This window comes from Sus scrofa, chromosome 17 (genome assembly GCF_000003025.6).
Source record: "Sus scrofa isolate TJ Tabasco breed Duroc chromosome 17, Sscrofa11.1, whole genome shotgun sequence".
In the NCBI taxonomy this organism is placed as follows: Eukaryota; Metazoa; Chordata; class Mammalia; order Artiodactyla; family Suidae; genus Sus; species Sus scrofa.
Genome location: NC_010459.5, coordinates 19,339,737 through 19,363,502, shown reverse-complemented (window position 1 = coordinate 19,363,502; position 23,766 = coordinate 19,339,737). Strand labels below are relative to the sequence as shown.

At 41.6% G+C, this 23,766-nt stretch overlaps 1 protein-coding gene and 1 long non-coding RNA gene across 4 annotated transcripts in view; one reads left to right on the top strand and one right to left on the bottom strand.

Moving 5' to 3' along the window:
• MKKS (McKusick-Kaufman syndrome) lies at positions 496 to 22,479 on the top strand. 2 transcript variants are annotated; one of them, XM_001928784.6, is made up of 6 exons: positions 496 to 1,019; positions 4,535 to 4,762; positions 11,746 to 13,154; positions 17,650 to 17,825; positions 19,261 to 19,371; positions 21,336 to 22,479. In XM_001928784.6, exons 3-6 carry the CDS (start codon positions 12,170 to 12,172, stop codon positions 21,774 to 21,776), a joined length of 1,713 nt encoding a protein of 570 aa, XP_001928819.4. In that variant the 5' UTR covers positions 496 to 1,019; positions 4,535 to 4,762; positions 11,746 to 12,169; the 3' UTR covers positions 21,777 to 22,479. The 2 variants fall into 2 exon arrangements, with proteins under 2 accessions (XP_001928819.4, XP_020933710.1); XM_021078051.1 differs by having other exon boundaries at positions 816 to 946.
• LOC110257459 overlaps positions 12,864 to 23,766 on the bottom strand; it is a 49,998-nt gene continuing 39,095 nt past the window's right edge. Inside the window, exon 3 of one of the 2 annotated variants that reach the window (XR_002340072.1) lies at positions 12,864 to 13,003. This is a non-coding gene — a long non-coding RNA (uncharacterized LOC110257459). The remainder of the gene's footprint in view (positions 13,004 to 23,766) is intronic. The other variant, XR_002340073.1, reaches the window with a different exon arrangement.

Here is a 23,766-nt window from a genome sequence, read left to right as displayed (position 1 = left end):
GCCCAAAACAAGAATGGCGGCAAAGGACGTCTATTTAGAGGCTGAGAACGACATGAACACGATTGACCGGTGAAGAATTACAGTACCCACATTGCTAGACGGCTGGGGTGATCGAGGAAAAAATAAAGTGAACATTTCTGTAGTTCAGAGTGCTTCTTGACACTGGAAAATTACTAGCACAAGGATGGGACTATTCCCCCGAAACTTCGATAGAGAAAAGCAGGGAAAACACAGGTTGGAAAGTAAAGGTGGCTTTCACAATGCCGGATAAATTTTTAAATCGCCATAAACAAAATTTATTCAACAATCCTTTTGAATGGGACAGGAGAATACAAGTTTTGTCCTCGATCTAAAAAGCAAGATGGGAGATAGCGCGGAAATTATCTAACTGCTGAAGGGCACAGAATTAGAACGCTCCCGACTTCCCCGTAAAGCCCCCAGAAAGAGGACTAAGGGCAGAAGCTGCTAAATTGAGCGCCACGGGCTCGCTCTGCGCATGACTACTCTGCAACCCCATCCAGAGAAGAGGTCACTGTCAATTCCTTTTCTCCTGGTTTTCCAGGCAGCCACAAAGGAAGGCGGGGAATTGGCGAGGAACGACAGAATTCGGCGCTTTGGAATTGGTCAAATCGGGGAAGCCTCGGAGCCGCGGAGAACTGTTGATCACGTTTTCATAAAAAGAACCTCTTAAGCGCGCGCCTTATGGAAGATGCTGTGCTTTAAGTCCATTCGATCTGTTATTTAAGTTTTTCAGTTTCAACTATTTGCTGAGATTGACAGTAAGCTCCGCACCCTTTCCCTTCTGGTCCGGCCCACCGCGTTCTGGGCTGGGAGTGTCACTAAAACCCGGAAGAGCATAATATAAGCGGAGCCGGCGCCACCCGCAGAATTGCGCATGCTCCATCTCTAAGCGCGGGGCACCAGTTGCCTGGACAGGCGGCGGCGGGTGAGTGGGTCTCGGTGTCTGGGTCCTGCTGGTAGTGGCGGCGGCCGGAGGCGGCGCAGCGGTCGGTGCGCAGGTGAGAACGCTGGATCCGCCGGTGAAAATGCCAGCTCTCTACCTGGCCGAAGAAAGGGATGGGGGGCATTTGGGTGGCTCCTCCCTGCTCAGAAAGGTCACTGGTGTCACTGAAGGATAGTTGGGAGCGGGGGCAAGGAGTAGGCTGGCTCCGTAGAAAGCCAAAATTTTACCTTTAAAACAGCTATGGGCAGTGATGATTTGCTGCAGGAAGGAATATGAATCGCGAGGAGGTGTTCCAGTGGTTGGGTAGAGTTGCCGGTGTAGACCCTCTCCGTCTCCCATCTGTGCGACCACACTGTAAAGTAGACGGAAAAATGTCCCAGTGAAAGCACCGATTGCACTTGCGCTGCCTCACCTGTGTCTGGGAGGTGAGAGCCGCCCTCTGACGTGGAAGTAGATGTTTGACCTTTACACAGCGTGGTAGTACCAACTCTGAAAGCAGAAGGAGGACTCGGGGCTTTGGACGTTCTGGGGATGGAAATCTTTTTGAGGTGGAGACCCTCTGAGGTCATATGCATCCTCCTCCCAAATTGTATCTTCCCCAAATCCTGTTGCTGTTTCAGAGGCTACAGAGCCTCTATTCTGGCGGTTTCATTCATTTGTAAATGAACACCATCACTTTATATTCGTATTTGTCACACTGTGCTGAGTTAGCAGATATAGCAGTGACCAAAATAGACATGGTCCCTGCCCACATGGAGCTTATAGTCAATGATGGGCGGGAAAACGATAAATGTCCACATTGATAAGTGAACAAGAGGTTTCCAGATTGTGCGGGATTGAGTTCCCTGAGAAGCAGACCCTAAGGAGTTGTGGGCAGGACGTTTATTAGGGATGACTTTTTGGATCTTGCTAAGGAAGAAAAGCAGGATTGGGTATATAGGAAAAGATGAGCTCCAGGGTGATCCCAAGGATGGCCTCCACCAGGCGCACAAAAACTCTGGGCCTGGATTGACCCTTAAAGTCAGCCCAGGAGTTCCTGCTGTAGCTAATGGGATGGTCTGTTTCTCTGGAGCACTGGAACGCAGGTTCAATCCCCACTCCAGCACAGTGGGTTACGGATCCTGTGTTGCTGCAGCTGCAGCATAGGACACAACTGCGGCTCTGATGATCTCTGGCCCAGGAACTCCATATGCTTCAGGTTGGCCAAAAAAAAAATGAAAGAAAGTCACAGTCAGCCCATGTTGGAAGGAAGGGCTGGACCTTTATACTCCTGCACTGATCAGTCATTAGATACCCATTGCTCTGGGAAGAAGGCGTGACTTTGACCCTTTTCAGCCAGTCAATCCTGAAGGGGGTTAACGTCTGTCTCAGTATTCCCAGGAGCTTTAGTCCCACAGGAATCTCCAGAAGGGCCTATATTTATATATGATTTATATTAAAGAGAAATACATAAGAATCCTCATGTAGCCCCATGCTACAGACTGGTGAAATCAAGTCAGGAAAGAAGTACTGTGCTTAAAATTGTTAAGTTGTGGAGGTTAGAATTTGGAGCCCATCATTACTCAAAGCTTCATCACACTAGGAGTCATATTTAATCTCTTGGTAACTTTAACTTTATTAACTATTATCAGAAAAACAGATAGGGGATAATCACCCTGTCTTTGCTGTTTTGCTCTGCCCTTGAGTTTTCCAGTTTCCTTCGTGATTAGCTTTCCTGGCCCTCAGTTTAGGAGCCTGTTGTCTTTTTTTTTTTTTTTTTTTTTGGCTTTTTTGGGTGATACCCATGGCAAATGGAGGTTCCCAGGCCCAGAGCTGTAGCTGCTGGCCTACACCACAGCCACAGCAACGCAGGATCCCAGCTGCCTCTGCAACCTATACCACAGCTCACGGCAACACCAGATCCTTAACCCACTGAGCAAGGCCAGGGATCAAACCCAAATCCTCATTGATCTTAGTCGGGTTTGTTAACCACTGAGCCACAAAGGGAACTCCCCCTGTTATCTTTTTTTTATAACATCCTGGAATCTGATTACAGATCTGCTGGCCTCTAATCAGAATAGCTCCGAAGACCTCAGAACCTCTTTCTTGAGAATCTGAGTGTTTTTATTCAAATATCAACTAACTGGAACTGCCTATAGTTTATGGACCCACTTCCCTTAGTCATTCCAGACCTATCCTGGTCTTTTTACGCTCAGATTTGACTCTAGTAATGTTTTTTACTTTTGAGGTAATCAGAATAAAAAGAATAGCTAACAGTCACTGAGTCCAGCCTACGTAGCAGGCACTGTGTTAATTGACAACAGCCTTGTGTCAAAAATAAAATGGGTTAGATCAAAACTGTAACCCCTGTAGGGTATAGCTATTAGTGATAAGGGTAAACACTCTAAAGTACAGTGGTTCTGCACACAGATGTGGAAATGGCATTAATTCCTAGAGTCCAAGTCACGGTTCTTTTGCTAGAATTGGAAGCCATGCAGAAATCCATCTTGGATGAAACAACATCACTACATCCTGTCAGAATGCAGAGTCTGAATTCTTTTGCATGTTTAAGGACTGTGGTTTGGTTCTTCTGTTAAAGTTGTTACAAAGGGAGTTCTGGTTGTGGCTCCATGGTAACAAACCCAACTGTAGTATCCACGAGGACTCAGGTTTGATCCCTGACCTTGCTTAGTAGGGTAAGGATCCAACGTTGCCATGAGCTGTAGTGTAAGTTGCAGACTGGGCTCCGATCCTGTGTTGCTGTGGCTGTGGTGTAGGCTGGCAGCTGCATCTCCAATTCGACCCCTAGACTGGGAACTTTCATATGCTGAAGGTGTGGCCCTAAAAAAAGAAATAGTGATGAAGTATAATTTTTAAAGGAAAACCTAACTTCATTGTGGTTCAGAGAAAGTATATATAAAGAAAATAATATTGATGCATGAGCATTTCCAAAGATTCAAATGGCTTTCCCAGCAAGTAATGTTGCTTCTTACAGTTGCTTTAGAAGTTTCCCTAGTCTGATTTCTTATTCTCTGTTTAAGTCAACAACATAGCTCTTTTTGTTAATTGACATTGCAATGTAAGGGAGTTCCCTTCATGGCTCAGCAGTTAAGGAACCTGACTAGCATCCATGAGGATACAGGTTCAATCCCTGGCCTCACTCACTGGGTTAAGGATCTGGCATTGTCATGAGCTGTAGTATAGGTCGCAGACGCAGCTCAGACCCTGCGGCTGAAGCTCCAATTCAACCCCTAGCCTGGGAACTTCCATGTGCCTCGGTGTAGCCCTAAAAAGCAGAAAAAGAAAAAAACATTGCAGTGTAGGAGTTCTCCTGGTTAAGGATCTGGCATTGTCAGTGCAGAGGCTTGGGCTGCTTCTGTTGCACGGGTTTGATCCCTGCCCTGGGAACTTCCACATGCCATGGAATTAGCCAAAAACAAAACAAAACAAAAATTGCAATATATCTTAACTAAAAACTTTTTTAACAGCCAACTCTTATTAGGATGCAGTATTCTGCTGCTTATGGTGGTTTACAGATGTAATTTGAGAGTTTTTTTGATTTTGTTCTTTTCTTTCAACTGTTGACCTTAGGTGCTGATGCTAAGGTGCTATGAGCTTTCAGAACTTTTGGAGAGACTACAAAGTTTTGGTTGTTATGGTACCTTTAGTTGGACTCATACATTTGGGGTGGCACAAAATCAAAAGCAGCCCTGTTTTCCAAATTCCCAACAAGGACAACCTTCCTGAGCCAGAACACCTGGCCCTTGCAAGTCCGGAGAAGAACCACACCCAAGGGAAATAGCAGGCCTGCAATCTCAGGTGAGTTTGATTTAATCTGGTCACCAAATGGTAAATTCCAACAATGAAAAACATAATCTTGGACTTTAAGAAGGCAGAGGGTTCTGGCAAGAAAAAGCCTAAGTGGATGAGTTACCTGTTGTTTTTATTATAAACGGCTGACAAAATATTATCCTACGGTTGCTTCTAGAAAAGTTTGTTCCACAGAACCCTTTGACACTTGCCTGGCACACGTGGATGAGAAGATAAAGAAAGGGCAGTCAGTCTATCACTTGTCCTGCCTTTTTCCACTACCAGCATCCCCAGCGTCATGAATGATCCACAGGAGCAGTCGATCCCTGGCCATAGGTCCCTGCCAAAGCGTACAAGTCTGGAGCTTGCAGAAAAGTTCTTTGATTATCATTCTTTGTTTTTTCCAATAGAGAAAACTAATTGTACTTATTCCATAGTATCCACAGTTGGCCCTCCATATCTACAGGTTTCCTATCTGCAACTTCCACATCCGTGGATTCAGCCAACCGTGGATCAAAATTTTGTTTGTTTGTTTTTTAGGGCCACACCTGTGATATATGGAGGTTCCCAGGCTAGGGGTCGAATCAGAGCTATAGCCACAGCTATACCACAGCCACAGCAACGCAGGATCCTAGCTGCATCTGCAATTTGGCACACTAAGCTCACAGCAACTCCGGATCCTTAACCCACTCAGCGAGGCCAGGGATGGAACCTGCATCCTCGTGGATACTAGTCAGGTTCATTAACTGATGAGCCACAACGGGAACTCCAACCATGGATCAAAAATATTTAAGGAAAAAAAAATTCCAGAGCGTTTCAAAAAAACAAAACTTGAATTTGCCACATTAGTAATGATTTACATAGCATTTACATTGTATTAGTATTATGAGTAATTTAGAGATGGTTTAAAGTATGGCAGAGGATATGCCTAGGTTATATGCAAAGGCTACACCATTTTATATGAGGGACTTGAGCATTTGTAGAGTTTGGTATTTGTGGCAGGTCCTGGAACCTGTCCCCCATGGATACCAAGAAATGACTAATATTTTTAAAATAATTTGTTACTTTTCAGTCACTGAAATAAGAGGATATAGTTAGATAATTCAGATCTGTAGTATACTATGAATCCCAAAATCCAGAACATTCTAAAATCTAAAAGCTTTTGTCACAACTCCTTAGGTAGTTGATCTTAACTGAAAGAAAGCGATTTATAGACTTTAGCCCACTTAATATGAATATTTAGTTTCACTGCAGAAATATCATTGTTTTTGAGTGTTACACATTGTTTTTGACTGTTGATTAGAGGTTTTTTTTGTTTGTTTGTTTTGCTTTTTAGGGCCGCACCCATGGCATATGGAGGTTCCCAGGCTAGGGGTCTAATTGAAGCTACAGCTATAGGCCAACACCATAGCTCACAGCAACACTGGATCTTTAACCCACTGAGTGAGTCCAGGGATTGAACCTTCAACATCATGGTTCCTAGTTGGATGCATTTCCGCTGTATCATGACGTGAACTCCCTATTGCTTTGGGATATTAAACACTATATTATTTCAACTATGGTTGATAAAATATACTCTATATTGGGGAATTCTTGTTTTGGCTCCGTGGGTAAAGAAACCAACTAGTATCCATAAGGATGCAGGTTCGATCTTGGGTCTCTCTCAGTGGGTTAAGGATTTGGTGTTGCTGCAAGCTGTGGTGTAGGCTGGCAGCTGTAGCTCTGATTCAGCCCCTAGCCTGGGAACCTCCATATGCTGCAGGTGCGGCCCTAAAAGGAAAGAAAAATTTTAAAATATATATATACACACTATTTCGTATATCTAAAAATTCAAAAAATTCTGAATCATGAAACTCATCTGACTGCGGATAGAGAACTGTGGCCCTATAAGGATGGAACATGGTTTTTTTTTGTTTTTGTTTTTGTTTTTGTTTTTTAACTTGCTTCACCAACGGTATATGGAAGTTTCTGGGCCAGGGATTGAATCCAAGCTATAGCTGCAGCCTACACCACAGCTATGGCAACACTGGATCCTTTAACCCATGCACTGTGCCAAAGATCAAACCTGTGCCTCCAGAGCGACCTGAGCCTCTGCACTCAGATTCTTTTTTTTTTTTGTCTTTTTGTTGTTGTTGTTGTTGTTGCTATTTCTTGGGCCGCTCCCTCGGCATATGGAGGTTCCCAGGCTAGGGGTTGAATCGGAGCTGTAGCCACCAGCCTACGCCAGAGCCACAGCAACGCGGGATCCGAGCCGCGTCTGCAACCTACACCACAGCTCACGGCAACGCCGGATCGTTAACCCACTGAGCAAGGGCAGGGACTGAACCCGCAACCTCATGGTTCCTAGTCGGATTCGTTAACCACTGCGCCATGACGGGAACTCCTGCACTCAGATTCTTTACCCACTGCTCCACAGCAGGAACTCTGGAATATCTTCATTTTAATCTATCATTTTGACCTTAATGTAAGTAGCAATGTCCTAAAAGTTGAAGGACATCAAAAGAATGTGCTTATCAGTCTCCTATTTTTTAAAAAAATTTTTACTTTTATTACGGAAAATTGCAAGCATACCCCAAAATAGAGAGGATGGTATATCTAACGCCATAGTATCCGTCTCCCAGCTTTAACGATTATCAATATTTTGCCAATCTTTTTTATCTATCCTTTCCCACTCCCCTCTTTTTTAATTGCTGAAATATTTTCAAGCAAATCTCAATCTGCAATATGTATCTTTAATAGTAAGGATAAACATATACAATCACAATGCTATAAAATTTGGTTGTGTTGTTCACTGTATAGCTATAAATGTAATAAAATCCACTGAGTAATAAAAAGAATAGATAATCATGGAAAAAAATAGTTTATTTATTTTTTATTTTTTTGTCTTTTTGCCTTTTCTAGGGCCGCTCTTGTGGCATATGGAGGTTTCAGGCTGGGGGGTGAATTGGAGCTGTAGCCACCAGCCTATGCCAGAGCCGCAGCAATGCAGGATCCAAGCCATGTCTGCGACCTACACCACAGCTCACGGCAACACCGGATCACCAACCCACTGAGCAAGGCCAGGGATTGAACCCGCAACCTCATGGTTCCCAGTCGGATTCGTTAACCACTGAGCCACGATGGGAACTCCAAAATAAAATTATTTTAAAAAAACAAATACAATCACAAGTGCATTATCACAATGAAAAAATTAATGGTAACTTACTACTGAACTTTCTATTCTAGCAAGAAGTATTCATACACAATACATGAACATGAGTCAGTAAACTATTTACAAAATAAGCAGTGGGCTGGATATGGCCCATGGGCTGTAATTTGCCAACCACTATGATTCGTGCAATCCATTATTTCATTAGGGGTTGCAAAATGGTGCTGTTCAAATTCTGTCATTCTTTCTCCATGCATTAGCTAGAACAACTTTCCCTCATCAACCATTCGGTTACCCCTCAAAAGGCACTTAAACACGAAAAGCAAGATAATGCTTTATTTCCCTTTCATTTTTTTTTTAAATAATGAATATGCTAGCAGCAATGATGGATTTTGTTTTCGATGGCAGTATGAATTCATGGGTTTGCATAAATTTGAATTATCTCAGTCTATTACTGTCAGTATTCTTTTTAATGCCTAAATTATCCTATCTCAGATTCCCTCCAAGTTGACTCCTGTGCCATTTGTTTTTCCTATGCCCTTTGATCTGATCCAAGTGGTTTTGAATGACATTACTTTTTAGCAGAAAAAGTCCCCCGTTCATCTAGTTTGTTTCTTGCCTCTGACCTAGAATCAGCCATTTCTCCAAGGAACCCTGATTCCTTTTAGGAAAAAAAGGTTACCTGTTTATATTTCTTTAAATCATATTTTATAACTCTGAAACAGAATACAGTCATTTAAGTTTTACTATTGTTTTCATTGTTATCCATCACTGCAAAAAGCCCATCCGCCAGGCCTATGCATCCAGAAATACTCAGGGCGAGTCATGTAATGGCAGCTTTTTGAATAATGGGTCACATTGTTGGGAAGAGAAAAATATAGCCAAGCTGACACTTCCAAACAGATTCATTCTATAAGCCAGCCTTGTGTTATGTTTCTTCTTTTCTTTTTTGCAATTGTATTTTATTTTGTTTAGATCTAGACATAGGACCACAAGACAGAAAGCTTTGATATCCTAACAATGATTTGGGAGTCACCAATATTCTCAATGGTTTCTTCCTTTCTCATTTTATAACGCTGTTAACCAAAAGATACGACTTCTGGTCTCCCGACCACAAATTGTTATGGGTGTCAGTTTGACATCTTCCTGTGAAAAGTTGCATGTCAGTATTATATATTGAAAAGGAACTAGAGAAATCATTTTATTGATCATGGTCTCTATCTGCCATAATGCATGGTGTATGTCCTGTGTTGTCACATGCAAATTTACACATGGGAGTCACTTCACTAAGGTTTCATTTAAATGTATTTCACATATTTTACTTAATCTGAAACAACCAGTGAGGAGTGCCTGTTGTGGCTCAATGGTTTAACAAATCCAACTAGTATCCATGAGGACACAGGTTCGATCCCTGGCCTCGCTTACTGGATTAAGGATCTGGCATTGCCATGAGCTGTGGTGTAGGTCTCAGACTCAACTCGGCTCCCGCATTGCTATGGCTGTGGCATAGGCCAGCAGCTACAGCTCCAATTCTAGCCCAAGCCTGGGAACGCCCAGATGCCATGGATGCAGCCCTAGAAAGACAAAAAAAATCTTTTAAATAAAATAAAATAACCAGTGAAATAATATTTAAGTACCTTGACTATTCCTTGCACAAGATGAACAGAAACTTTTTTTTTTTCCTCCTTGTGCCATAAAAAAACAATGACTGTAGGAGTTCCTGTTGTGGCTCAGTGGTTAACAAATCTGACTAGGAGCCATGAGGTTGTGGGTTCAATCCCCGGCCTTGCTCAGTGGGTTAAAGATCCGGCATTGCCGTGCGCTGTGGTGCAAGTTGCAGATGTGGCTTGGATCCCACATTGCTGTGGCTCTGGCATAGGCCGGCAGCTATGGCTCCGATTGGACCCCTAGCCTGGGAACTTCCATATGCCGAGGGAGTGGCCCTAGAAAAGGCAAAAAGAAAAAAAAAAAAAAAAACAGTGACTGTAGCTTTATCATTGCAGGCAAAAAACTGGCTATCGTTGCCTTCACTTTATTTGGGCCCAGTTGCCATGGTTACAGCCCTTTAAATTGGGAGGAGCAGCAACCAAAATAACACTTTGCATAACATTCCCTTGTTCTTTGAGCATCTTGGAATCACCTTTTTGATCTGTATTGTCCTGTGCCATAGTCTGCTCTAGGTAGTACTGTAGTCTGAGTGGGTTAGTTTTATTTATGCTAAATACTGTCCAAGTGGTTAGCATGGTTAACATATTCCTGAGAATAACTGATCATTGGCTGGACCTTACCTTCAGTGCACCAAGCCTCAACAGCTGTCTATGAGCTGAGATTTTTATTCCTTCCACATGTTATTATACTATCAGAATTTTATGCCTCAGGAAAGCTGCTTCCAGCCTCGATAAGCAAACTAGTACAAGTGTTAGCATACTTGGTAAATAAAAACATTTATAGTATTTACACTCTTTGAGATCAAATTGCAAATCACATCCCACTTTTCTCCTTGTCATCCAGCACATTTCCTGGTTTTTGTATTGATTGTCGTTAACCAGAATTTGAGGGAGGATCAGGAGTGGGACATCAAAACTGAAAATCATTGATTGATAGAATAAAACTACAAAAAATTTCTCTGAATTTAGAAATGTTTAAAAGATGATTTATTTTCTGGTAAATGTGTTGTTCAGGTTTATCCAGCTATAGAGTGTATCTATATTAGGAATACTAACAGTTATCTTATTTTCATAATTATTTACTAGCAGGATCTGATATAAATGTACTTATATTGAGACCTAACATTTCCAAGCAAACCAAAGTTAGAGGAAGAAGCAACACCAGATCTTAATATATAAGAGAATAAAAACATTTAGGACTTTTTTTTGATTCACAGACCAAGCTCTATGAGTTTTATTATATATCATTTCTCTTCTAGAAGCATATCATACTCAACTAACTGTACTATAAGCTTTCTAGCTGTGTTGTACATTTCAAAATTGTTAAAAATATCAGTATTCTTATAGAGATTCACTGAAGAGTAAAGAAATGAGTATTTAGAAGTTCCCTAGTGGCTCAGTGGGTTAAGGCTCATGCTTTGTCACTTTTCAGTCCACGGCCCAGGGAACTTCTGCATGCTGTGAGTGCAGCCAAAAAAGAAGAAAGAAAAATTAGGCGTTCTTCTTGTGGTGCAGCGGAAATGAATCCATGAGGATGCGGGTTCAATCCCTGGCCTTGCTCAGTGGGTCTAGGATCCAGTGTTGCTGCAAGCTGTGGTGTAGGTCGCAGACGAGGCTCAGATCCCATGTTGCTTGCTGTGGCTGTGGTATAGGCTGGCTGCTGAAGCTCCAGTTTGACCCCTAGCCTGGAAACCTCCATATGCTGCAGGTGCAGCCTGAAAAAGAAAAAGAAATTAATGTTTAGTCTAAATTGATTGACATTTCTCATTTTCTGGTGGTTTGTGCCAATGGCTAGTTCCTTCTTCTAAAGGAGCAGAGCAGGAGTTCCCATCCTGGCACAGTGGTTAACGAATCCGACTAAGAACCATGAGGTTGCGAGTTCGATCCCTGCCCTTGCTCAGTTAACGATCTGGCATTGCCATGAGCTGTGGTGTAGGTTGCAGACGCGGCTCGGATCCTGCGTTGCTGTGGCTCTGGCATAGGCTGGTGGCTACAGCTCCGATTAGACCCCTAGCCTGGGAACCTCCATATGCCGCGGGAGCAGCCCAAAAAATGCCAAAAAGACAAAAAAAAAATAAAAAAATAAAGGAGCAGAGCATTGAAATTAATTATTAAAATACAGTCTATAAAATGTTTTGGAATTATTTCTCTAAAATGTTTTCTTTTTATTCTTATAGAAAAAAGCAGCTTTGAATCTGTGCTTGAGATTGAAAGAAGAGATGAAAAATAGCAGTTGGATCAGAAAGAACTGGCTTCTTGTAGCTGGGGTTTCCTTCATAAGCATCCATCTCGGAACCTATTTTATGCAGAGGGCTGCAAAACAGTCTGTAAAATCTCAGTCTGGAAGCAAACAAAAGAGTTTGAATAATGAAGTAAAATAAATCTTTAAAATTACTAGTATGTCATTAAATCATTACATGCTGATTAGCTTCCTAAGCATGGAGCTAAGTATTTAATTTTATAGCCACAAGGCTGCGCAGTGAGACCTGCATTCCTGAAGAATCTTTTTTTTCCACTGTTAAACCCCACGACAATACAATAAATAGAAAACTATGGTTCACAGAATAAAAGCTGTCTTGACAAATTACTACCTGAAGTAAGATGTCTCGGTTAGAAGCTAAAAGGCCCTCATTATGTAAAAGCGAACCACTGACAAGCGAGAGAGTGAAGGCCACACTCTCTGTCTTGAAAGGAGTCGTCACATCCTGCTACGGGCCAGCAGGGAGGCTGAAGCAGCTGCACAATGGCCGTGGGGGCTCCGTGTGCACCACCTCCCAGTCAGCAGCCCTTCTCGCCAGCCTGCCAGTCACCCAGCCCATCTTAAAGATCCTGACGACCTCTGTGCAGAATCACGTGTCCTGCTTCAGTGACTGTGGCTTATTCACAGCCATTCTCTGCTGCAACCTGGTTGAAAAAGTTCAGGGAGTAGGCTTGACAACCACCACTGCCATTAAATTAAATAAGCATCTTTTGAGCCTCTGCACCGAGTACCTAAAATCTGAGATCTGTGGTTGTCGCATCCCCATCGACTTTGGTAGCACTCAGCTCCTCCTCTGTTTGGTGCGCAGTCTGTTAACAAGTAAACCAGCCTGTATGCTCACCAGAGAGGAGGTCGAGCACATCAGTACTTTGATTCTGAGAGCCTTTCTGCTTACCGTTCCAGAAAACGCCAAAGACCGCATCATTTTAGGAAAGAGTATAATTGTCCCTTTAAAAGGTCAGAGAGTTATAGATTCTACTGTGTTACCTGGAGTACTTATTGAAATACCAGAAGTTCAAGTGATGAAGATCTTACCTATCAAAAAGTCAGATTCCTTCAAGGTGGCACTCTTCTGTGCATCTTTATCCGGAGACCTTTCTGAGACTGGAGAAGGGACTGTGGTGCTCAGCCATGGAGTTTCTCTTGAAAACGCAGTCCTGGACCAGTTGCTTAACCTAGGGAGGCAGCTAGTTAGTGATCAGGTAGATCTTGTCATGTGCCAAAAAGTTATCCACCCATCTTTGAAACAGTTTCTCAGAACACATGGTGTTATTGCCATGGACAGAGTTGGAGTGGCTCTCATGGAACCCCTGAGTAAAATGACAGGTAAAAAGCACTCAGCTTTTGCTCCTTATGCTTAATCAGTCACACTTCTTTTGAGCAGAGATATTCTTGGTGTGTGTCACTGTTAACATCCTGACAGATCGGAGAAGCCGCCCACCTCAGAGCATGTATGAGTATCATTTCTGGCAGCAAAGGTTGTTTCTGAAAAAGATCCTGTATTGTTCACTTATTAAAAATCGAGTGATGATGGCTATTTTCTAGGTATTTTCCAGCCCCGTAAATGTATGCAGAGCCTGTCATAGTCTAAAACTGTGAACCCCCAAACATTTTACAGATTACTGAGAAAGCTACCATTCTCATAATCATATAAAAGTCTTTCATACTTTTTTATTATTTTTAATTTTTTTTGTCTTTTTGCCTTTTCTTGAGCCGCTCCCATGGCATATGGAGATTCCCAGGCTAGGGGTTGAATCGGAGCTATAGCTGCTGGCCTATGCCAGAGCCACAGCAACGTGGGATCCGAGTTCTGTCTGCAACCTACACCATAGCTCACAGCAACGCCAGATCCTTAACCCACTGAGCAAGGCCAGGGATCGAATCCACAACCTCATGGTTCCTAGTCGGATTCGTTAACCACTGAGCCACGACGGGAACTCCAAGTCTTTCGTACTTTAAAACAAAATTCTTCTACTTGAGTTTTACAAAGATCTAAAGTCGCAAAGCTCGCAAGTCACATTGTATTCAGAAGGTAATTTTGCAGGTAGAATATCCCCTTTAATCCAGCTCCAACAAACAACTGTGCTTCTGCCCAAATCCTAATTTGGAGGGGCGGGCACAAACGCATGCATGCACACATACATGTGTGCACATGCATGGACTAGCTTTAAATATCCCGGTATTTCCAGCTGAGCCCCTTGGGAGCTGGGACATCTTTTATTTCCAGTACTTACAACAGGCCTCGTCCACAGTAGGGGTTCTGAAATGTTAGTTGAATTTGTATGTATTTATTAACTTTGAGAATTATAACAAGCAAGAAATTCACTGTATTTCACAAAATCAGCAAGTTAGAAGCAGATGTAAGATTGGTGTTCACCTGTTAGAGTGAAAGAGAGATGACAACCTCAAGAGTTGTTGATGGGAGCTACTTTCCCACACACGCACATATATATATATATATACATATATATATATATATTTTTTTTTTTTTTGATAACTGCACACATGGCATATAGAAGTTTCTGGGTCAGGGATTGAATCCAAGCTGAAGCTGCAACCTATGCCTCCTGATCCTTTAACCCACTGTACCTCCACAGTGACCCACCCAAGCTGCTACAGTCAGATTCTTAACTCACTGGCACTACAGTTGGAACTCCACTTTTCAATATTTCCAACTGCTTTGACACCTATTAGACAAGCATTGGGGTTCCCATTGTGGTTCAGGAGTAATGAACGTGGCTAGTATCCATGACGTTGTGGGTTTGATCCCTGGCCCAGCTCAGCAGGTTAAGGATCAGGCATTGCGGTGAGCTTCGGTATAGGCCAAAGATGTGGCTTGGATCTGGCATTGTGTGACTATGGTGTAGGCCAGCAGCTGCAACTCCAATTTGGCCCCTAGCCAAATTAGAATTTCTGTATGCCCCCGCCCCCCGCAAAAAAGGTAACCATTGCAGATCAATTTCAACTTGTAATTTGTTAGACTTATAAGTTTAATAAGTTGTTAAAAATGTAGAAGTTGACTATTTTTAGTCTTATTATAAATCATCAAAAAGGAGAAGTATGAATGCCAGTGTTGAATCCCCAATATCTCTTAGCTGTTGACCTACCTCTGTAAGACTGAAATGATCACCAGAGTGGAAATTGTTAAGAAATAATGGAAATTGTTCTTTGGAACTCACTGGTGATGTTATGGGTCAGACACATAACCTTAAATATTTACTGGCTTTTCATCGATCAGGTGATTTCCAGTTGTGAATATTGAGTATTACAGATTATGTAGTCAATTTTTAAACTATGGAGGACTTTTCCATAAAAACAATATTATAGGGAGTTCCTGTCATGGCTCAGTGGTTAACAAATCCGACTAGAGACCATGAGGTTGCGGGTTTGATCCCTGGCCTAACTCAGCAGGTTAAGGATCTGGCGTTGCCGTGAGCTGTGGTGTAGGTCAAAGATGCAGCTCAGATCCTGCGTGGCTGTGGCTCTGGCGTAGTCTGGTAGCAACAGCTCTGATTAAGACCCCTAGCCTGGGACCCTCCACATGCTGCGGATGCAGCCCTAGAAAAGACAAAAACAAAAACAAAAAACCAATATTATAAGTGGGCACTGGCTTTCCATGCCAGCAACAATTTATATTTATCCCATTTGTAATTAGAACATGGTAGAACATGAAAAGACCCATTTTATTTGAAAATGGATGTGAGGTTTCCAAATATTTGCAGTTAATTCTTTAGTTAGAAGTGTTATCAAGAGACTGCAGGAGTTCTCGTCATGGCTTAGCAGTTAACGAACCTGACTAGTATCCATGGGGACGCAGGTTTCATAGCTGGCCTTGCTCAGTGTTGGCCATGAGCTGTGGTGTAGGTCGCAGACACGGGTGTAGGTCGCAGACACGGCTCGGATCTGATGTTGCTGTGACTGTGCAGTAGGCCAAAGCTATAGCTCTGATTCAGTCCCTAGCCTGGAGAACTCCATATGCTGCAAGTGTGGCCCTAAAGTAGCAAAAAAAAATCCTCATTATGGATGATCTAGGTTAAGTAATGGGTTACTGTATTTGGATGACTGGTGGTGTGAAGCTTGTCATAGCTTACAGAGCATTTTTAACATCTGATTTGGTGTAGTTGTGAAATACATATGATTATCCCCATTTTACTCTCCTACGGGAAAGCCCACCCAGAAATGTTAAATGACATGAGTGATTTGCTCCCTATCAGTGGCTGATAAGCAGGAAAACTGATCCTCTCCTTACAAATTCTGTTGGTTCCACCCTATGAAATTATATAAAATGTAGGGGATTCTTTTTCTCATATAAGTTTTAGGTCACTGAAGTATTTATTCTTCTGGATTTCAGAAGAAGAAAGGATATTTCAAGAAGTGAAATTGTTCCTGATTATTTTCTGAGCTTTTCCAAAGTTTTTGTACTGAAAGTATTTTAGAAATTATTCAGGTTCAATCCCTGGCCTCACTCAGTGGACTAAGGATCCGGCGTTGCCGTGAGCTGTGGTGCAGGTCACAGACATGGCTCAGATCCCACGTTGTTGTGGCTCTGGTGTAGGCCGGCAGCTACAGCTCTGATTAGACCCCTAGCCTGGGAACCCCAATATGCTGCGGGTGCAGCCCTAAAAAAGACAAAAGACAAAAAAAAAAAAAAAAAAAAAAAAGAATAACAAAGTAAGAGAATGTCACATACTTTATTTTGGTATAATTTAGCTTGTTGTTCATGTGCAAACAGTTGTTAAGAAAAAAAAATCCTGGAGTTCCCGTCATGGCGCAGTGGTTAACGAATCCGACTAGGAACCATGAGGTTGCGGGTTCGGTCCCTGCCCTTGCCCTGCCCTTGCACAGCGTTGCCGTGAGCTGTGGTGTAGGTTGCAGACGCGGCTCGGATCCCAAGTTGCTGTGGCTCTGGCGTAGGCCAGTGGCTACAGCTCTGACTAGACCCCTAGGCTGGGAACCTCCATATGCCTCGGGAGCGGCCCAAGAAATAGCAACAACAACAACAACAACAACAACAAAAACACAAAAGACAAAAAAAAAAAAAAAAAAATCCTGTATGTTCGTTAAGTGGAGCCCTAAAGGAACTCAACTATGCAGCTATTCAAATAGCTCAATTTGTGTGTTTTAAGGTAAAATTAACATCTTTTAAAAAATAGCCTGGGAGTTCCCATAGTGGCTCAGCGGTAACAAACCAAGACTAGTATCCATGAGGACTCGGTTCAATCCCTGGTCTTGATCAGTGGGTTAAGGATCTAGCGTTGCCATGAGCTCTGGCGTGGGTCACAGATGGGGCTCAGATCCTGTGTTGCTGTGGCTGTGGCGGAGGCCTGCAGCTGCAGCTCTGATTCCACCCCTAGCCTGGGAACTTCCATATGCCAAGGGTGCAGCCCTAAAAGAACAAACAGAAAAAAATAAAATAAATTAAAACATATAAAATAGCCTGCCTTCTCACTTTATCCATATTCCAGATTAGTGGCATTCTTAATTTGGGGTCTCTGATCCCTGAATGGGCCTCCAGCATTCCTGGACTTCCTGAAAAATGTATGCAAAATTGTGTGTGCCTTTTTCTGGAGGGTACAGAATAGCTTCTAACAGATGTTCAAAGAAGTCTAAGCCAAAAGAACCTCTGCTTTATTTGCATATAATTTTAATAACAATACTGCACATTTCATAGGTTTAAGAAGATGCATCTTATTTATTCATCCTGTTTCCTATTTTAAAGGACTTTTATATTGGCTAAGAATAAATATTATAGTTTTAAGTGATTGTATGCTCCATCTTTACTCATCCATTTTGTGTTTCCTAAACTTTCTTTTAAAAATAGGAACACAGCCCATTGGTTCCCTAAATTCAGTCTCTCCCAGTAGTTATGGAAGTGTGAAAGATTGGTGCACTGCAAAATTTGGCTTCAAACATTTTTTTCATCTTATTCCCAATGAGACAACTGTCTGCAGCTTGCTTCTCTGCAACAGAAATGACACAGCCTGGGATGAGCTGAAGGTAGGTAATAAACTTTGAATTTTATAACAAGGGACTGAGGCAGGGATTAAATAATCACTCAGATACTGTCACTTTTTTTTTTTCACATCAGTGAGCTATGCTTTTTTTTTTCTTCCTTATTTTACTAGATGGTATACAAAGCAAAAACAACAAAAATATGAGAAATTTACAAGTAAGCTGATTTAATCATTTGTGACATTGCCAAAACTTGGCATGTGTTGCCTTATTATTTCTAGTATTTTACAAGCAATGTAAAAGTCCTTAATGGGAACTTTTCTTACGAAATTAACTTATGTACTGGTTGATGCTAATGTATATGAAGAATTCACTTAAAAATTGGTTTTCCAAGTTCCCATCATGGCTCAGGGGTTAACAATCCGACTAGTATCCATGAGGATACAGGTTCGATCCCTGGCCTTGCTCATTGGGCTAAGGATCCCTAGTTGCTGTAAGCTGTGTGTAGGTTGCAGTCCTGCGTTGCTGTGGCTGTGGCATAGGCCAGCAGCTGTAGCTCCGATTAGACCCCTAGCCTGGGAACCTCCGTATGCAGAGGGTTCGGCTCTAAAAAGCAAAACAAAAACAAAAATGTGGTTCTCCAGCAGTTCCCATCCCTCAACAGAAACGAATCTGACTAGTATCCATGAGGACACAAATGCAATCCCTGGCCTCGCTCAGCGGGTTAAGGATTTGGCATTATTGTGAGCTGTGGCGAGGGTCGTAAACATGGCTTGGATCTGGCATTGCTGTGGCTGTGGTGAAGGCCAGTAGCTACAGCTCTGATCCAAGCCCTAGCCTGGGAACCTCCAGATGCCATGAGTATGGCCCTCAAAAGACAAATTTTTTTAAAATTGGTTCTCCAGTTACACCCATCATCCACCTCTTAACAGAGTGTGTTGTTCATGATTAGCAATAGCACATGCAGCTTTTAGACAGAGGAAGTGATGACCCACAGTATTGGTCACAGACTTGAACACGTGCTCAAGGATGTATGCTTGGTGAATATTCATTGTCTGTGTGTGTTTACTACAGCTGGGTTGGATCATTTCCGTGGCAACTTGAAATACTAGAGCATTCTTATAACTAATTAATTTAGACTGAAGTACTTTCTTGGTAGACATCCTAGCACACCTTGCTAACCCTGTTGCTGTGAGGCCATCCACTTGTGAATCTCAATGTGAGAGCTAAATGTATGTGAAAGGAAATATTAATGTGGTCCCTGAGAACAGATATCTGGCTAAAGTATTTTTCTTTCATCTCTAATCTTTATTATGGCTAAATGTATTCATCACATGACAACCTTGATGACTGGTTTTCTTCTTTTGCAATTGAAATGAGGCTCTTTGAGTCCACTATCTAGGTTGCCTTGAGAACGTGGTTCTGTTTCTTTGTGTTTCCGATGTCAGTGTCAGATTCTGATGATTCGTTTCTTTTTTAGCTCACATGTCAAACAGCACTGCATGCTTTGCAGTTAACAATCAAGGAACCCTACGTTTTGTTGGGAGGTGGCTGTACTGAAACTCATTTGGCGGCATATATCAGACACAAGGTGGGTTAAATAGTCCTTCTTAGATTATCTGAATTCTCAGTAACTTTTATAAAATAATAAGCTGAATGATAACACTCTGGAGCCTTTAACGTTTAATTTCTCAGTAGTCTTGAAATCTAATATTATATTTGAAAACAGTTGTGGAAAATAACACAAATATAAGGTAATACCTTTATCACAGTGATTCATAGTAATCCAATCTTTTAGCAAGTGATCACATTCTTTGAGTATTACCTAAATATACTGTGTGTCAAAAGGAGCATTCTGTAAATGGGAGTTGTCATCTTAAGAGATCTCAACCGCTATGCTACAGTAATAATTGTGGGGTTTTTTTAGTTGAGTTTTTTAAATTAAAATATAGTTGATTATCTTATATCTTGTGCCTACTATAATAATTGTTATGCACAATGAAAATATTCAGATTTTATAAAATACTTCAGTACCTTCTGGAAGTTTGAGAAAAAACTTAATCTCATTTATTAATACATTCTAATTATTAGATTCTGTTATAATTTTTAAATTGGTTTCACTTATGATAAGTATTAATTATATTAATAGAATGTTTATTAATATATGAAACTGCATTTCCTGGCAATAGATAAATTTAGCGTATCATAGTTCTTATTAGTTATTTCATTAACACGGACCTGCTTTTTTTGGAAATGGATACAAAAAGGTACGTATTTTCCAAGTTTTTGAGCTGATTCTCTGTTTGGTCAGCTCCCTAAGATGCCCAGGATTGGTGAGGATATTAATTAACCTTTTTTATAGAATACCCACCCTGCTTTGCCAATAATTTAAAGTCTGTTTGATGATAAAGCCCATTCATGCAAAGTTATCAGAATATACATTATGTAAAACAAAACCCAATTGCCACTCTATTGATGCTGAATGGACAATAATACAGTCTGCAAATAGGACTGAGTAAACTAGAGTAAGTCTTTTGGAGAAAGAAAGTATCTTGAGTAGGATTTTGAGGAAACAATATAACATTAAAAATATGGGGAAAGACTATGCAATAGAGATGATCCTGTCTGGTTCCAACCTCCTGGGCAAAAGAAAAAAAAGTGGTCATTGTTTTTAAGTAGTTGGGATATGGGGTTTTGTTTGTTTGTTGTTTGCTTTCCTTTTAGGGCTGCACCTGTGGCATAGAGAAGTTCCTCTGGGCTACCGGTCAAATCAGAGCTGGGACTAAAGCTTACACCGCAGCAACAGCATGCTGGATCCGAGCTGTATTTCCAAGCAATATTTACCAGGGACCAAACCCACATCCTCATGAACAAGACACTATGTTGGGTTCTTAACCCCCTGGGCTATGGGTCAAATTGGAGCTGCAGCTGCCAGCCTATGCCACAGCCACAGCTACGAGATCCAGGCTTGTGGCAACACCCAAACCTTAACCCACTGAGCAAGGCCAGGGATGGAATCCACATCCTCGTGGATACTAGTGGGATTCGTAACTCACTGCGCCACAACAGGAACTACAGATTAGTTATTTTTTAAACATTAATGTGAAAATGACACATGCCCTTAAGTGGTTTTTGTCCCAGTAATAATATGTGTTCTCATTTTAAACAAATCTCAAACATTTGCCAAGTATAAGTAAGTCTTTCATTTGGGATATTTGTCTTCATGAGTCTCTTCCATGTATACAAAGACCTGTGAGTCATGCATCATGCCTTGCCCTTCGTGTATTGAGCAGGCAGTACTGGGCAGTCCTTCAGAATACGTTGATGATGGGGTTTATTCTGATTCATTCACTCTTTTAACATGAGGTTTTTACTGTAATAACCACATTCAGGAATTAGCCTGGCCAGTTGACCCATCCGTACCCTTTAGCCTCATGCCCAACCCCTAAGGAAGTGAAAGTACTTTATGAATAATGGTTTGATCACAAATTTTTTTCAGAAACATTTTTATCGTATTAACTGCCCTGTGTTTTCAATGGTTTTATAACTCTTTAGACTCGTGATGAGCCAGAAAGTATTCTCAAAGGCGATGGATGTACCCAGACAGAACTCCAGCTGATGAGTGAAGCATTCTGCAGTGCACTCGAAACTCTCGCTGGCTCTTTGGAACACGATGGAGGTGAAATTCTCACTGACAGGAAGTATGGACACTTTTGGTCAGTTCAGGCAGATTCTCCCTCTGCTGTGAACTGGCCAGATTTGCTTTCAAGATGCGGCTGTGGACTCTACAGCAGCCAGGAGGAACTCGGCTGGTGTTTCTTAAGAGGTGCCCATCATCCTTTCATGCCACAGACCTGCCTTCCACGTGAAGCTTCGGGGTCAGCCAATGACCTGACCTTGGACTGTTTTACTGCCAAGCTTAGTGGCCTGCAGGTGGCTGTGGAGACTGCCAATTTGATTTTGGATCTTTCGTATGTCATTGAAGATAGAAACTGACATAAGGGAATAGCATGTTTATATTACAAAGAGAAAAACTGGCGAGGTGTCAATAAAGAAAAACATTGAGTATGTTTGTTCTCTCTCAAAGGCCTATTTGGATTGATAATTCATAAAATTATAGATTTACTTATTTGAGGAAAAAAGACTGGATCCTTGAATAGAAATACCATAAAATAATTCACGGTGGCCTAGCAGTTAAGAATCCAGCATTTTCACCGCTGCCTCTCAGGTTTGATCCCTAGCCTGGGATCTTCCACATGCTGTAGGCAGCGCCAAAAAAAAACATGAAGCGTTGGAGTTCCCGTCATGGCTCAGTGGTTAACGAATCCGACTAGGAACCATGAGGTTGCAGGTTTGATTCCTGCCCTTGCTCAGTGGGTTAAGGATCTGGCGTTGCCGTGAGCTGTGGTGTAGGTCGCAGACGTGGCTTGGATCCCGTGTTGCTGTGGCTCTGGCGTAGGCCGGCGGCTGCAACTCCGATTAGACCCCTAGCCTGGGAACCTCCATATGCCGCGGGAGCAGCCCTAGGAAAGGCAAAAAGACCAAAAAAAAAAAAAAAAAAAAAAAATGAAGCGTTATTAAGGACATGATAATAATCTAGAGGATTCCACAGATACCACTGTACATCGTTCTAAATTTTTGTTCTCTTTATTTTGACATCATTCTAATAAGAGCATGTAAAATTTATTTTAATTCCTAAGAAAAATTCTGTGCTTTTGTTTGGATATACTCATTAAAGATATTTTTAACTTAGTAAATTTACATGTGTTTAAAGTATAAAACTAGGAGTTCCTGTCATGGCTTAGTGGTTAACGAATCCGACTAGGAACAATGAGGTACAGGTTCAATCCCTGGCCTTTCTCAGTGGGTTAAGGATCCATTGTTGCCTTGAGCTGTGGTGCAGGTCGCAGATGTGGCTTGGACCCCATGTTGCTGTGGCTCTGGCATAGGCAGTCAGCTACAGCTCCGATTAGACCCCTAGCCTGGGACTCTCCATATGCCATGGGTACGGCCATAGAAAAGACAAAAAATAAAGTGTAAAACTAGATTCCAAAGAATCTAGTTACATACCACTCATTCAAAAGTACTCAAAGCACACATTTAGTAAAATTTCTGGGTTCTTTATCTGAGACTATCATTCCCTGGTTGGGTAATTGATATAGAAGCTAGTCTACCTGCAATTGCTAGTTTATATCATAGTACTTCATTTTTGCTATTTTGTAGAAAAGTGTGATCAGGAGAAAAAATAGATTTATATACTAAGGAACATAGAGAAAAGAAGTGGAAAAGTTTATTTCTCTAATCCAGTCAGTAGTGCCAAGAAGAAACTAGAACAGCTTTCTGCATCAAAGTAAAGATACGTTCTATCAAGTAATGTGATTCTAATTGTATGCAAATGCAAGATGTCTTGTAAATTGAAGAAATACAGAATGCAGCTAGAGGAATCAGTTCAGAGTTGTAATATGCTATATTAAACTTCAGGAAAACTTTTTGAAAAGTTTGGAGGAAATTAAGCAACCTAAGAGTCAATGATCAGATCTATAGCCATGATAGAGGGAGGTAGAATGTTTAAGCAATTTCCTCCAATATTCTTGTAATCCAAAATAATTTTTACCTGGAGCCAAAGAAAAAATTACAGGAATTTTGGGAAAAAAATCAGGTATACTTCAAGCTTTATAAAATATTTCTCTAGGAGTTCCCATTGTGGCACAACAGAAACAAATCCAACTAATATCAATGAGGATGTGGGTTCAATCCCTGGCCTCTTTCAGTCGGTTAAGGATCCAACATTGTCTTGAGCTGTGGTGTAAGTTGCAGATGCAGTTTGGATCCCCAGTTGCTGTGGCTGTGGTGTAGACTGGCGGCTATAGCTCCGATTCAAGCCCTAGCCTGGGAATTTCCATATGCCTTGGATTCAGCCCTAAAAAAGCAAAAAAAAAAAAAAGTTTCCTCTAAAATTTTACTTCTTTTATTACTAGAGTCAAAT